This window comes from Oryza brachyantha, chromosome 8 (assembly GCF_000231095.2).
Source record: "Oryza brachyantha chromosome 8, ObraRS2, whole genome shotgun sequence".
In the NCBI taxonomy this organism is placed as follows: domain Eukaryota; kingdom Viridiplantae; phylum Streptophyta; class Magnoliopsida; order Poales; family Poaceae; genus Oryza; species Oryza brachyantha.
Window position 1 is genome coordinate 10,589,585 of NC_023170.2, and position 15,978 is coordinate 10,605,562.

Genomic DNA, 15,978 nt, shown 5'->3' on the forward strand with positions numbered 1-15,978 from the left:
ACTTCTTGAAGGATGAACCCGACAATCTGTCCTCTAATCTAACCTTGGTCAATTGGTCAAAAGTTCCAACTCTTCATCTATACACATAGGATATAAACAAATACTCTACAAATTACAACAAAGATGCGCTCTTGGTCACAAACCATAGGATTCAAGTTGATAGCTTGTTTCGACAAGGTTGACATGTTGTGACATACGTAGAAACCACATTAATTTGTCGAAGAATGAACCCCTTCGGTGGGACCCACTTTGAGTTCGAACAAGGGAGCGTGGGAGAAACTACTGATTCACACACAATGAAAGCCTAAGCGCATCAAGTAACGATTGATACAATGCAAGTAGACAGGTTCAGACTGCATAGAGACGTAATACCATACTCCTGTGGTGTTCTTATGTTTTTTTATGAGTAAAAAGGTTGGATGTTGGATCCAAGCTTCAAGGGATCGATTCCCCCTCTATCAGACATGGTCATCATTTTATAGTCTTAAGGGAGACCACAATGCCTCAGAGGGGTATGGCTACATAAGCCTAATAAATGTTCCTTATGTCTTCCGAGGGAGTCATTAATGGGCATGCTTCGCTGTTGTGGCCTATCGACGATGGGACCAATGACGACGAATGTAGATGGCCTACTCATGGGGGCTTGTGTGGCCCCCCACGTAGACCGCACAATGATAAAGTAGATAAGGTTGCCAGCTGCTCGAAGGCTTTTTGCTATGGTGCCACCTATCGGCGATACATCGATGACAGTTGGCCATTAACCATGCCAACGGTGCATGTTGTCCCTTGGGTTCCAAGGGTGATAATGGCGATGCATCGGATGGGATTGACTAGACAAGGCGAGCTGTGTCACCATTTTTTCACATCTAGCATTGAAATGATACGGGTCGCTCTTATCTCAATTACTGCCGAGGCATGGGGTAGGGTGTGCTTGTCTACCGTGGATGTCCGGCATCAAGTATACCCAACATTAAATGCAGTAGATAAATGGGTCTATTGCTCCGAAGCATTTTTTTAGGGGCCCAACACATACCCCGCTTTGATGCTCTTTTGATGGATGTCAGATGCTAGGCATCGGGCTACTAGCTTATGTACCTTTTGAGCAGGATGGGATGGTCCGAGCCCCCTTATTGCTTAGCTCGGCTTATCACGATCTAATCAGACTTTCAGCCACTTAGTTCGTTTGGTCTTTAGCATTTTTGGTAATCCCTCTAGGGACCGCGTGCCACCTACAGTGGAAGGACCTTGGTTCCCACGTCACCGATGGCATTGATTAGCTTGTCGGGCAAATTTGACACCAATAAGTTGATTTCACGCTATTGAAAGCAAAACTGATTTACAATCGAAAACGTGATTGTAAAACCCCTAACTCTAAAAATCAAAGGAAAAATTATAATTACAACTCAAAATACGGATAAGAACATAACGATACCCTGGAATTTTGACATTTTGGTCCTTTTTGAGAACTTTTTTACAAACATACCCCTAAAAATCTTATCTCCCGAATGGACCCTTTGACGGCGCCAATGACATTGGCATAGACAGGACATAGGAGGGCGCCAAGGTCATTGGCGCTGCCCTCCTGCCAAGTAGGTTCTCGGGTTTAAGGTCTAGGTGACGTGGCTGGAGGACGGCGCCAATGATGTTGGCGCCGTCGTCTGACATGGCAAGGGTGGCACCAACATCATTGGTACTGCCCTCTTGGTTGTTATAGGGGAACATTTTGTTAGCATGTGATGTGTGTGCATATGGATAGTAATTTAGAATTTTTGGTAAAATTTTGGTAGCATGACCAATTTGAACGCTAATTTAGCATGCTATGTTACATTGCTTTGCTTAACCTTACACCAATATCATCAAGTGCATGTACAGTTTGTTTGATAGATATATTTGGGTACGACATTAGCACTTTGGTATTGCAAATAATGTGGAGTTTGAATTGTTTAACTATAGGTAAGTGTTACCATGTTAACTATAGGTAAATGGTTTAAATTGACGCAATCATTGTTTACTATACTTACGGTACTATTGGTGTTTCATTGGTTTGAAATAAAGGATGTTTAAGAAGGATAAATAGGGATAATGTCCCTGTCAGTTGCCACCTCCTGATGCTCCCTGACCAATGTGTTGGTGTAGGGACGAGTGTGTATTTCAAATAAGTCATGACTGGGACACATACAACCAAAGTAAATTGTAGTCTCAAAAACAAAGCCATCACAACCTCAAAAACAAATTTAATCAAAACAAATTGCACACATCCAACCATGTTTGTATTATCATTTATCATAATAGCAACACTAACATGTGCCATACATTTAATCTCTAGACACGTTGCACTCAAATTTCAAATCATGTGACCACTAAATTCATGAAAAATTAGTACCTTGCGTACACATCAAATGCTACCAAAATGTGCGCCTTATACCAACCAAATGGAGGGTTCAATTTAAGAAAATCATCCAAAATCATCAAACTAGGGTTTTACCCCGATCTACTGATTCAACCAACAAAATTGAACAAAACAAGAGGGGAATGGTGAAGTTTACCTTTCTCTTTGATTCCACGAAAAAAGCTTCTGAAACGAGTGAATTTGAGGGGGAGGTGAAAGAGGAGAGAGGGGGTGAGAGGAAGGACAAAACAACAAGGGATGAACTGGGCTCGGGGTGGGGGGGGGGGGGGGTCGGGCGCTACCAATGATGCCGGTGCCGCCCTTGCCACGTCAGACGACGGAGCCAGCATCATTGTCGCCGTCCCCTGCCACGTCACCTAGACCTTGGACCCAAGCAGCCTACGTGGTAGGAGAGCTGCGACTATGACGTTGGTGCCCTCTTATGTACTGTCTATGCCAATGTCAATGACACCAGTAGTGGCGGATCCGATAAAAATATTAGGAGGTGCTAGACGAAAGAGAACTGTTTCCAACCCTTCACGCTCTTCAATAATACCAGAAATTTTGTTGGGAAGACTAAGGGAGCTTCAATGACGTAGATCGGGTAGGGGGCTCAAGCCCCCCTAGCCACGGTGGTAAATCAGCCCTTCACTGACGCCGTCAAAAGATCTATTTAGGTGATAAGTTTTTCAAGTGGTCTGTTTATAGAAAAAGTTCTTCAAAAGGAACAAAATGTCACAATTTCAGCGACGGTACCACGCTTTCGTCACCTATGCGCTCTCCTCCGTTGTGTGGTCACCTAGGTAGAGGGCACACGTATATTCAGAGTCATCAATAGCGATGAAAAATACTGTACGATGTTAATTTGCTACCGAGCGAGCTGGACCTAGTGATGTATATAGCTAGCTCCACACTCGACTAGAAAGCGCGCATCCAGCTGATCTACCATTAAAATTTCCACTTGCACCACGCACGTGCTATGGCCGCTGCAGCAAACAAGCCGCCCCCTGCGCTGCTCGCCGTCGCGGCCGCGGCCATCGCCTGCATCCTGCTCGCCGCGGACGCGGCCTCGGCGGCGGGCCATCAGTACCAGCTGCAGCGGCGGCGGCCGGTGCACCTGCGGATGTACATGCACGACGTGATCTCCGGGCCGGGGCAGACGGCGATCCGGCTCATCTGGGGCGTGGGCCCGCCGCACGCGTCCATGCCGGGCAGGACCTTCGGCGACACGGTGGCGGTGGACGACCTCGTGACGGAGGGGCCCCGGATCGACTCGCCGGCGGTGGGGCGGGCGCAGGGCACGTACATGCTCAGCTCCCAGCGCGAGGCCGTCCTGGTGGTGGCCGTCACCGTGGCGCTCACCGCGGGGCCCTACAACGGCAGCACCTTCGTGGTGGCCGGCCGCGACCGGGTCCGCGACGAGACGAGGGAGCTCGCGGTGGTCGGCGGCACGGGCGCGCTCCGGGAGGCCACTGGGTACGTGCTGTGGAGGACGGCCAAGGTGTGGTCGGAGATTCACATGGCGCTGGAGCTCGACGTGCACGCGTCCCTGCCGCCGCCGCCGCAGGAAGACGGCGCCGCAGCTACCGAGTAAGAGCTAGACGAGTTTTTTTTTTAATTTTTGAATGTTTTTAATAAATAATTTTATTACTAAACCCACCCAAAGATAAATATTTTCATGATACGAACCTTTTGGCCACATCATCCCGTCTGTTGCAAGAGACTACACTGTCACATAGAGTAGTTGGTGTGACAACATTATCTTACCAAGATAGTGGGACATCATGTCATCCAGCTTAATGTGATAGCTCTCTTTAATACTAGGGATGAAATGGTCAGAAAAAAAAGGTTTATGTCTAAAATATTTTCTTTCGAGGTTTAGTACTAAAAATATTTATTACAAATATTTAAAAATAAAAGAAATCCGAGCTAAGCACTACATCGTCTAATTTAGGCGTCCATGGATCCACGCCACCTCTAGCTCAAAACTACTCCAGATTGTTGTGTTCTGCTAAATAAAAGGGATATGTATTCGCTCTATATTGAGTCGACGGATCGGAAAAAAAAATCCGTGGAGACGGGCTGCAGACCGCCTCCTCTACAGCCCTGGTCTAAATAGTTGACGCGTGGACAGATGAGCAATCCAACGACGCGCACCGCATCAGCTCCATCCTGTGTGATTTTCTCCACATCGGCTCAAAGCGCACCGCATCAGCTGAACACCGGCACCGCATTGGCTCAAAGTGCACCTCATCTCCTTGTGTCGAAAAACCTCGTTAGCTACCGTCTCTCTCGTCCAGGGGCGGATCTAGCTGTGGGGGCTCCAGCCCCCTACACACTGGATCCCTAAGAAAATAGAGGAGAGAGGAGGGGGAAAAGTAGGGAAGGAAGAAGAAGAGAGAGCTGAATAAAAAAGAAGGTTGTCCCCCTAACCTTCAAATCCTGAAAACGCTCCTACTCTCGTCTGCTGCTGCGGCGAAGGTGCTGCCGCTACCACCGGCCCACCATCGTCTCACACCACGTTGGTTAGAGATAACCAATATACTCTAATGAATAAGCAGATATAGAAACTACAAAGACATCATCCAAGCAGAGCTCGAACTCTAGGTCTTTTCTTCATTGCTTGCAAGGTACTCCACTCTTAGTTACTTGACTTATAAGTACACACAATTAATTAGTTCCAAAGGGTAAGAAAGCAATTTATTTTCAGACAGACCACCGAGCATGACCTCTACAGCAATCAACTTCCTTGTACTTTCCCAAAATTGTTAACCAGGGTCCAGACACGTGCGAATAGTATATATTTCTATTGATTATTATGATATAGTATGATAAGGACATCCATATTTAGTTTTGCACTGGGGTCTGGAAAATCAGAACCGTCCCTGCCTAAGAGCTATGTTAAAAGGGACTAGTATATCCTATAATAAAAGGAACAGCCAATTCTCTACCAAGTAGGGAGGTTATAACACAATTTATTTAGATATTTTTCTAAATTAGAACAATACCTGTGCTTTACATGGGGATAAAAATAAACATTTTGTATATGTATATATATATATATGTATATATGTATATATGCATATGTATGTATGTATGTATGTGTATGTGTCATGTATAAATAATTTAATGGACAGTCGTGTAATCTTTTAGCATACGTTTGACCATGCGTCCTAGTAAAAGACTTACATAATCAGCAAAATAATTTAAATAATTAAACTTATGTCAAAAAGTCAATAACATTATCTATTAAAATAATATTCCATAGACAAACGTACAAGGTATAAATTTTAAGGGGAAAATGCTTGAACAATGTGTATTTGCTGAAATGTAGTAGTTCAGTACTTGTGAGTTCGCATATCTTTGTCTCCTTGTTGTTCAGCTACTTTGCGAGAGCATGGGTCGAAGCTGCCACCTCGTGGCCCTACTGGGAACCAGAAAAACTCTTCACCAGCAGAAACGAGCCCAAAACATTAAAGATTAAGGCCATGTTTAGTTTCTAAATTTTTTTTTCAAAAACATCACATCGATTTTTTGGACACCTAAATAAAGCATTAAATATACATAAATATTAAAATTAATTGCATAATTATGGGTAAAATTGTGAGATGAATCTTTTAAGCCTAATTAGTACGTGATTAGCCATAAATGCTACAGTAACTCACATATGCTAATAACGAATTAATTAGGCTCAAAAGATTTGTCTCACAGTTTGTTGACAAAATCTATAATTTGTTTTATAATTAAACTATATTTAATACTTTAAAAGTGTGTCCATATATCCGATGTAATGTTTTGAAAGAACACTTTGCAAACTGAACGGGCTAAGTCAGTATTGGTTACAAAAGTGAGACGCTCCAACTACCCTCCGGTAGTCCATTCCACATGTTCAAGTGTCTGATCGTACAAAAGGCAGGGCCACTGTAATAATGATTACCAAACCCAGATCTGGACTTTACCACACTACTGCGCAATTTTAAACTATCATCCACTACACTTGTCAATCCGCAGATAACAGTAAGATCAGTGCAACCTAGCTTACTCAGCCATAAAAGGAAAATAAGCCAATTCCAAACGATTCTTGAGCAGCATAATGCATATCAAGTTTGCAATATATATACATTTCGTTGATACAGATTAAAGGCGACTACGTTAGCGAAATTAATGAAGCTCACATGCAATTAATGGCTGGGCATTGGTGATTAATTACCAATCGTCGAGTAATTTATCATCCAAATTAGAAGAGTGCATGGCAGCTTGTCCTAACAAAATTAAATTTGGCAGATGGCTCCATGGACAAATGCCGGCAAATAACCCCATCGCCACCGCCGGCGGCGACGCCATCTATCCAAACAAAGCCTGTTGTCTAGACCGGTTGCGATGAGGAGGAAGAGTACTCCGACCCTCCAAACGACAAGCTCATCCGGACAGGTTGCTGCTGCCAAAGCATTATTAATATATTGTCTCCATACTGTATAAAACAAAAATTATTCCAGGGGCTCAATCAGCTGTCCCCTTGACACCAACTTAATTATCATAGTATAATGAATGAGGATAATTTGTCTCTTGCATAAAACATGCTGGTACTAATTTGAGACCCCCAAGAGAATATAAACACCATTGTGAGGCTAATCAGTGTACTGAAAAAGGCAACTGTTGACTCACATGAGGGCATCCCCAAGTCCATATAGATGGAACCAATATAGGTTGTCTTTTGTTGTTTTAATTTGCACAATGTATAAATATAGCAATAGACATAAGTTAGGACCCAAAAATCACATCTAATAATCCTAGTTCTCACACAAGAGAGAAAAAAGATAATGTATTTTACTTCATATGGGTAGTTCATATAGCTAAATGTAGCTTAACTTTTTTCATTTCCTAATACATCTTTCACAATAGTAAGGTAGCTCATGTGGAGTTATAAGGATCACTTTTGACTTATATTGTGGATGCCCTAAGCTTCCCCATCTTCAAGTCAACATCTGTCTCAAGAACCAACGGGAGCGCACATGCATGCTCTTTGGTACTCTAGCTATATCTAATTATCTGGTGGCGTTCGATGTATCGGTGATCTTAATACACAGGCTAGGGGAGCGTGAGACAGTCCGGGCAGGGGCGGAATTGGGCCTAGGGCGGCAAGGGCCCAAGCCCCAGTCGTGTGCCACTAATAGTGCATGAGTCTATATATATTTTCAAAAATTATAGATTCAACCCCAGTTATTTGGGACGCAATACTCAGCCCAATAGCAAAACCTTAGCCCTCTCCCCCCCCACACTCTCTCTCAGCGGGCGACGCTCCACACCAGCTCTCTCTCACACACATGGCGGGCGGTGTACGACGGAGACGCATGCGCGGGGTATCGGCATCCGGGGCCGGCGCATGGCACGAAGGCATGCGACGGACAACGGGAGGTTGGCGGACGATGGGAGGTTGGCGGGTGAACGACAAAGAGAGGGGAAGGTGGCGGCGGTGCGAGCACGAGGTGGAGGGCAGAGCCGCAACGCGAGCACGAGGGAGAGGGGAAGGCTGTGGCATGGGCAGGATGTGGAGGGGAAGGCGGCGATGTGGGTGGCAGGGGAAGGGGTAGGCAGCAGCGGCAATGGGGGAGGGAAGGCGGCGGTTGCGACGACGGAAGGGGTGGCGGCGACGGCACGTCACAGCCACAGGTTACCCCCTCCCCTCGCCTTTTCCTTCCCTCTTCTTTGCTTTTTTTCTAATTTTTTGGAATTTTTTTAGAAATTTCGACTAAATTTCAAATTTAAACTTGAAAACTTTCGTTTGGAAATTTCTCTCCCCCTCCCCCTCCAATTGAAATGTGCAAACCGATATTGCAAACCCTTGTTTGAGTCTTAGGCTTGGAGACATCTTGGTTCCGCCACATGCGAAGTCAACTTCCCAATGCCGCCAGCGCCGATAGTGGTGGTGGTGATGTATACGATGCCGCCATGCCGGCGGCCAGCCGGTCGGAGTTGCTTGATGCCACCTGCCAGTTTCACTGGGTAGGGAAGGCAGACAAGCAAGCTCACAGTCGTGGTCATGACGCAGGTGGATGCTCCAAGCTTTTTTTACCATATTTTAAAAATAAAAATTTCTTGTGGTGATATATATGATGCCGCCATGCCGGCGGCCAGCTGGTCGGATTTGCTAGCTGCCAGTTTTTGCATACTCGTGGATTTGCTAGCTGCCACCAGCCAGTTCCACTGAGCAGGGCAGGCAGGCTAGCAAGCTCGTGGTCACGGTCGCGGCGTAGGTGGATGCTCCAAATTTCTTTACCATATTTAAAAAAAAATCTTGAGATACTAAATTTCTCAAATTTCTTAGTGTAAAATTTTAACACCTTAAGATACCATATACATTAAGATACTAAAATTTTATATTAAAATTTTTGATACTTAAAAGTACTTATCAAGAATGATAAAAATGTCCAGATGCTCCGACGGCATGCCCGCGACGCCCCGATCCCATAATAACGCCCGTGATCCACGGTTTCGCCGGCTAGAAAAAAAAAGACACCTTCATGTTCGCTTCTTGTTATGCGTAGAAGCTAAATTTTAAATTTTTAACCTTAAATTTAAAATTAACTTTAAGACCTTTTTTATCGAATTTTATTTTCCAGTCTTGGCTTTAATTTAGACCACTCAAAATACTTATATAAAAATTTTATTAATAAATTATCTTTTATTTTTAAATATGTCGTTCGACGTGAAAAAGGGAAATAATATTCACCCCAGAGATAGCCTAGTGGCATGGGCCAATTAAATTGTACTTCATCCGTTTCACGATCTAAAATTTTCTAAGGGCATTCCCAACCCAATGACTAGGATGATGTCCATAGCATTAAATAAGTTATCACATAGGATGAAAAATGATGTGGCAAGTGAATAAATGAGGAAAGAGAATAAAACCATGTCTTGCATGAGACAATGTTTCTACACAACATCCAAAATATCATGTGAGATAAGTAGCATTAAATTTAATTATGGAATAGTGATGTTTGTATTGAAAGAGTAGTATTTAGTACTAGTTTCTTGATGATGTGAATTTTATAGAAACTATATCTAGTGTTATGGGTTGGAAATGCCCTTGCTACCGAGTTCTTGGGACCAAAGCAGTAAAAACATAGTAACTAATTGGTTATACGATGGATGCGTTAATGCTACAGTAACAATTGGTACTAGCAAACAGAGGCGAGTGGCGGGTCTGGAGGAGCCATGGAACCAAGTCGAAAAAATCGTTTGTTTACAAAGACTAACGATAGATTCTATGCAACTAGTAACAAGAGGGATAAATAGAACTTATTCGTCTAAACATATTTTCGCCTATCGGCCGGCCTTAAGCCCTCTTCACATTTCCTAGTCAGGGCTGTTTAGTTTCTAAAAACTTTTCCCAAAAATATCATATGAATCTTTAAACACCTAAATAAAATATTAAATATATATAAACATTAAAACTAATTACGCAGTTATAGGAAAAACGTAAGACGAATCTTTTGAGTCTAATTATTACATGATTAGCCATAAGTGCTACAGCAGCCAACATATGCTAATGACGGATTAATTAGACTTAAAAGATTCGTCTCGCAGTTTTCAGACGGAATGTGAAATCTATTTTATAATTAAACTATATTTAATATTTCAAATACATAATTTTACGCGTTGATGTGATCTCTCTTCTAAAACTTTTTGAGAACTGAACGCGGCCTAAGATCCAAGTGTCTGAGTAGGCTCTCTTGGCCACCCATGACCTTGGCCTTTTAGGGAATCACCGAGAGGTCCGTACAATGTTTGAAGAAAATCCTTGCTCCATCTCCGATTTCTCTGTTTCACTACGCGTGTAGTTTCATATTAGGGCTCGTTAGCAGGAAGGAGTTCAAAACAGTCTAATCAGCGCACGTAAAACAAGAATAGTCATTAACATGTGATTAATTAAGTATTAGTTATTGTAAACTTGAAAAATGGATTAATATGATTTTTTAAAACAACTTTCATATACTCCCTTTGTCTCAAAAAACCAATTCTCCGGTTACCGTGTCCAACGTTTGATCATCTGTCTTATTTGAAAAAATTTCAGAAATTAGAAAAAAATTAGTCATACGTAGAGTACTATTCATGATTTATCATGTAATAAAAAATATTAATCGTAAAAAAAATTGAATAAGACGAAGAGTCAAAAATTGTAGGTAAAAAGTGAAAAATTGGTTTATTTTAGGACGGAGGGAGTAAGCTTTTTTAGCAAAAAATATACTATTTAATAGTTCAGGAAGCGTGTGCATAGAAAAAGAGAGCGAATTTAAAGTCAACGGTGCATTGCGAACGAGCCCTTAGTTGAGAGTTTTGCTCTAATGCATGTTGCATTCACGTGTGTTCGCTTGCCTGCTTCCCAGTCCGGGAGATGTGCATGAGTAGCTTGACTCGAACGATGGCACGTTCTCGTCGGAGGTTGAGTCATGCTTGAATAGTGGTATTTAAGTTCATCAATAGTCAGAAAACGCTAGCTGCCAATTTCAGCAGCACCAAAATCCTTGTTCTATCTTCTTCTCTGCTTTGCCACAGTGTTCGAGTGATTAGATATTTCGCTAACATACAGTGTTCGGCTGCATGGACGCATGCTCTCTATCTTGACGAGGCACCATCACATCGTCGATGAGGTCTATAGGCTAGGTCTTTCACTTTTTCGCTTATATATAGGGGTATTTAGATGAAAAAAAAATTAGCATAAATATCATATCAGACGTTTGACCGAATATCGAAAGATGTTTTTAACGCGAATAAAAAAGCGAATTTCATAGCTCGCCTGAAAACTGCGAGACGAATCTTTTGAGCCTAGTTATGTCATCATTAGCACATATTGGTTACTGTAGCACTTATGGCTAATCATGAACTAGTTAGTCAAAAAAATTCGTCTCACAATTTCTCATATAACTGTGTAATTAGTTTTTTGTTCATCTACGTTTAATGCTTCATTTAGATATCTAAAAACTCGATGTGATATTTTTGGGAAAATTTTTTAGGAACTAAACAAGGCCATATTTACCAGCCAAATTTTTTAAACTTAAATTTAAATTATAGTTGATTTTAGGATATTTTATCGTATTTATTTTCTGGGCTTTACCGTTAGATCACTGAGAACACAGAATGTAATTGTTAATAAGCTTATGTTTAATTTCAGTAAACCAATGACGCTGTAGAGCGCTTGTATGTGTGCCATGTGGTCTGCCGTTTCATTTCTTTTCCTTCGTGATGGAGTTTATTTGCTTTGATGCTGCACGTAGCTGTTTCTTGGTGTTACCATCAATCAATATTTCGAATGTTGCGTCTATGAAAAACATCTTTCACCGAATGATGAAATATATGAAATTATTATCATCATTAAAACAATTTTACATCGAGCGATGAAACATTAAAAAAAAATTCTTCTTCGAATACTTTTCGCCGAGTTATTAAACATCCAAAACATTCCTCTAGGAAGAGGACAGGAAGAACGAATACAGTACTACCTCGATTTCATAATTTCATATCGTAAAATCTTTTGGTCTTATCTAAATTTATTAATTGATAAATATATATAATTTATATATATATATCTAGTATGATTAGAAAATTTTAGATCGTGAAACGGATAGAGTACAGTTTAATTGGCCCAATGTGGCCCAGCAAGGCTTCACCCACCCATCTTCTTCTTCCCGGCCACCGCCATGGATGCCTCGTTTGCTTTCGTCTCTTCGACGATTCTACACAACTCACCGCCGCGAAGGGGAGGGATACCGGCGAAGGGAGGTTGGGCTTGAGCACCAGCGGTAGATCCGCCAGCCCACCAGGCGCGGGCACCCGAGCGGCGCGAGGAGAGCGCTGCCGACGCCGTGCTGCTTGCGCCGCCGGCTGCTGGCTGGAAGAGGCCCAGGCTGGCTTCACCACTTCCCCGCCCCGCTCCATGAACCAAAGAATCTAAATTATACTACTAGTAGAACCGAACAGCCGCTTCCGCGAATGCCCGCGGCCACCGCCGCCGCCGCAGCCGCTGCGCATGCGCCACCGTCACCACCACCTCACCATCTCCGCCGCAAGGTCCCACGCCTCCCTCCTCAAGTCCGGCGTCGCCTCCCCCACGCCCTGGAACCAGCTCCTCACCGCCTACTCGCTCTCACCTGCCGGCCTCGCCGCCGCGCGCCGTGTGTTCGACGAGGTCCCCCGCCGCGACGCCGTCTCCTGGAACGCGCTCCTCGCTGCCAACGTCGCGTCCGGCGCGAACCCAGAAGCATGGCGCCTCCTCCGAACAATGCATTCGCGGGGGCTCGCTGCCAACACGTTCGCCCTCGGCTCGGGCCTCCGCTCTGCCGCGGCAGTGCGCCGCCCTGCCATCGGCGCCCAACTGCAGTCGCTGGCTTTGAAGTCCGGCCTTGTCAACAATGTATTCGCAGCAAGTGCATTGCTTGATGTGTACGCCAAATGTGGCCGCCTGAGGGATGCTCGCCGAGTGTTTGATGGAATGCCCGAGCGGAATGCCGTCTCTTGGAATGCTCTCATTGCTGGGTATGCAGAATCTGGGGAGACAGCACCAACACTGGAGTTGTTTCTTGAGATGGAGAGGGAAGGTTTGGTTCCAGATGAAGCAACATTTGCCTCGCTGCTCACAGCCGTTGAGGGCCCAAGTTGTTTCTTGATGCACCAGTTGCATGGTAAGATTGTGAAGTATGGATCTGCATTAGGGCTGACAGTGTTCAATGCTGCAATCACTGCATATTCGCAATGTGGGGCCCTTGAAGACTCTAGAAGGATCTTTGATGGAATTGGGGACATTAGGGATTTGATCTCATGGAATGCGATGCTTGGAGCTTACACTCACAACGGAATGGATGACGAGGCAATGAAATTTTTTGTTAGGATGATGCAAGAGAGTGGAGCTCATCCTGACATGTATAGTTTCACAAGTATCATAAGTTCATGTTCAGAGCATGGGCGTGATGATCATCGAGGGAGAGTAATTCACGGGTTGGTGATCAAGAGTGGTCTGGAAGGAGTCACGCCTGTTTGTAACGCTCTGATTGCCATGTATGCTAGGTACAATGAGAATTGCATGATGGAAGATGCATATAAGTGCTTCGATTCGTTGGTGCTGAAGGACACAGTGTCCTGGAATTCTATGCTAACTGGATATTCACAGCACGGTTTTAATGCTGATGCCTTGAGGTTCTTCAGATGTATGCGTTCAGAAAATATTAGAATCGATGAGTACGCATTTTCTGCGGCTCTGCGGTCCTCTTCCGAACTTGCTGTGCTTCAGTTAGGTAAACAAATACACGGTTTAGTCATCCATTCTGGTTTTTCATCCAATGATTTTGTTTCCAGTTCGCTAATCTTCATGTACTCTAAGAGTGGTATTATTGATGATGCACGACAATCTTTTGAGGAGGCAGATAAGAGTAGTTCAGTGCCCTGGAATGCTATGATATTTGGTTATGCACAGCATGGACAAGCACAAAATGTTGACATACTCTTTAATGAGATGCTGCGACGTAAGGCTCCTTTGGATCACATAACTTTTGTCGGCCTAATTACTTCATGCAGTCATGCTGGTCTTGTAGATGAAGGGTCAGAGATTCTCAATACAATGGGGACAAAGTATGGAATTCCTCTTCGAATGGAACACTATGCATGTGGTGTTGATCTGTATGGGAGGGCTGGACAGCTTGATAGAGCAAAAGAGCTAATTGATTCTATGCCATTTGAACCAGATGCCATGGTGTGGATGACCCTATTAGGTGCTTGCAGAATCCATGGGAATGTGGAACTAGCAAGTGATGTGGCCAGCCATCTATTTGTAGCAGAACCTAGACAGCACTCTACCTATGTTCTCCTGTCCAGCATGTATTCTGGTCTTGGGATGTGGAATGATAGAGCAACAGTGCAGAGGGTAATGAAGAAACGAGGATTAAACAAAGTCCCTGGGTGGAGCTGGATTGAGGTTAAGAATGAGGTGCATTCTTTCAATGCAGAAGATAAATCACACCCAAAGATGGATGAAATCTATGAGATATTAAGGGTGTTACTTCAAGTGGAGCAGATGCTTTCTTATTGTGAAGATGAAGATAATATCATGATAACTTCCAGTGGCATATGCCCTTGAATTTTGATAGCCCACTGTTGTGTACGATCCATTCTCATCCAGATAGTTTTATTCCTTCAGTAAACGTATATCACAAATATTTCTTTTAGATCATTTATTTAGTTAGAATTTTGTGTACTTCTTTGCAGTTTGCACCTAGCGTAATTAACAATACTATCAAGAGATTTAAATTAGTTTCTGGGCATCTCACCCAAGAAATGTTTGTTTTTAGCATGAGTATATCCTTGAGTCATACAAGTCTGGTAACCCTGAGTGGTGCATTTTTTTTTGATGCATTTAACACCTATACGTCGGTGATTGGTGTAATTTGAATAAACAGTCTTCTTCTTCTTTTCTGAATTATTTTATGTTCATATTAAAATTCTTTCACCTCATTGCTTGCCTTTCAGCCTTTGTCCCCAGAAAAGGGTAAGGATGCTGCATACGGATCCTCGACATGCTTATTAGATAACCCAAATGGTCTGCTACCTCAGATGCTTTTTCTGAGCATTCAGGAATGGCATCCTTGTCGTATAAAAAACAGTGTGCCAAGTATTCTCGTGTGAGAAGAAATCTGGCAGGTACAGTTACGTGTTTATTAATCTTATATATGCCATTGTATCATTTATACCTGCAACTAGAGCTTACGAGTTCATTTTTTAGCACTTGATTCTTATTCACAAATGCTCACATATGTTATTTTCAAGCAAGTAAATGCGAAGCATTCTTACCTGTGCTAGGGCTGTTTTTCTGGGTGGGTCATTTGTGGCATGCAGGAAGAGCCCAGGCTGCTGCAGCAGGATTTCATAAGGGAAACGATCGTGATTTGGAGCCTGTTTTTCCATGACCCCTCTTAGCTACGAATATATTAGTTATACCTGTTCTACTTTTTTTTTCTGGCTCGGCTTTTCTATCTAGCCAAGACATTCAAAGAAAGGCCGATAATCTATGAAAGAAATACAATGGGACAGAAAAAATGCAAATAAAGAAACAAGCATATTCAAAAGGAAAAGAGAGAGGAAAGCAAAAGGATTGTAGTACGGTAAACCAATATATCTATTATTACATGATTATAAAAAAAAAATTGTAGTATGGTAATCTAATAAATTTACAATACAATATTTGTCATAGGATAAATTAAAAAAATTGTTTGATTCTAAAAAACCAGCCAGTTCACCGATTTTTTACCAGTTCGATTGTAAAGACGCTCTTTGAGCATAACCGAGCCAGCAAATGTCAATTTTGGTTTTTTCTGTTCAACTGGCAGTACAGCCTAGTTTTTTATACCATGACCTTGGGTTGTCAAAGAGCCAAGCTGGAGTGAGCTCATCTGCATAGGCTCGAGCTCAAGCCGAGCCTATTCCACCTTCGTGCTTCTAAGCAAGTTCTATGCGAGGTCGAGCTTCGTAGTCATCACTATTATATATATTTTAACAATAATTTCTTGATAAATGTAATTATTTTCTATTCAATCATATTAATA

General features: G+C 42.9%; 2 protein-coding genes across 3 annotated transcripts; both read left to right on the forward strand.

Moving 5' to 3' along the window:
• The first annotated feature begins 3,331 nt into the window (after positions 1-3,331).
• On the forward strand, positions 3,332-7,012 carry LOC121055176 (dirigent protein 1-like). The gene is made up of 2 exons (XM_040527034.1): positions 3,332-3,979; positions 6,674-7,012. Exons 1-2 carry the CDS (start codon positions 3,369-3,371, stop codon positions 6,771-6,773), a joined length of 711 nt encoding a protein of 236 aa, XP_040382968.1. The 5' UTR covers positions 3,332-3,368; the 3' UTR covers positions 6,774-7,012.
• Positions 7,013-12,121: 5,109 nt separating this feature from the next.
• LOC102716152 (putative pentatricopeptide repeat-containing protein At3g25970) lies at positions 12,122-15,514 on the forward strand. 2 transcript variants are annotated; one of them, XM_040526962.1, is made up of 3 exons: positions 12,122-14,537; positions 14,906-15,076; positions 15,236-15,514. In XM_040526962.1, exon 1 carries the CDS (start codon positions 12,417-12,419, stop codon positions 14,514-14,516), a length of 2,100 nt encoding a protein of 699 aa, XP_040382896.1. In that variant the 5' UTR covers positions 12,122-12,416; the 3' UTR covers positions 14,517-14,537; positions 14,906-15,076; positions 15,236-15,514. The 2 variants fall into 2 exon arrangements, with proteins under 2 accessions (XP_040382896.1, XP_006659356.2); XM_006659293.3 differs by having other exon boundaries at positions 15,272-15,514.
• Positions 15,515-15,978: the final 464 nt, after the last annotated feature.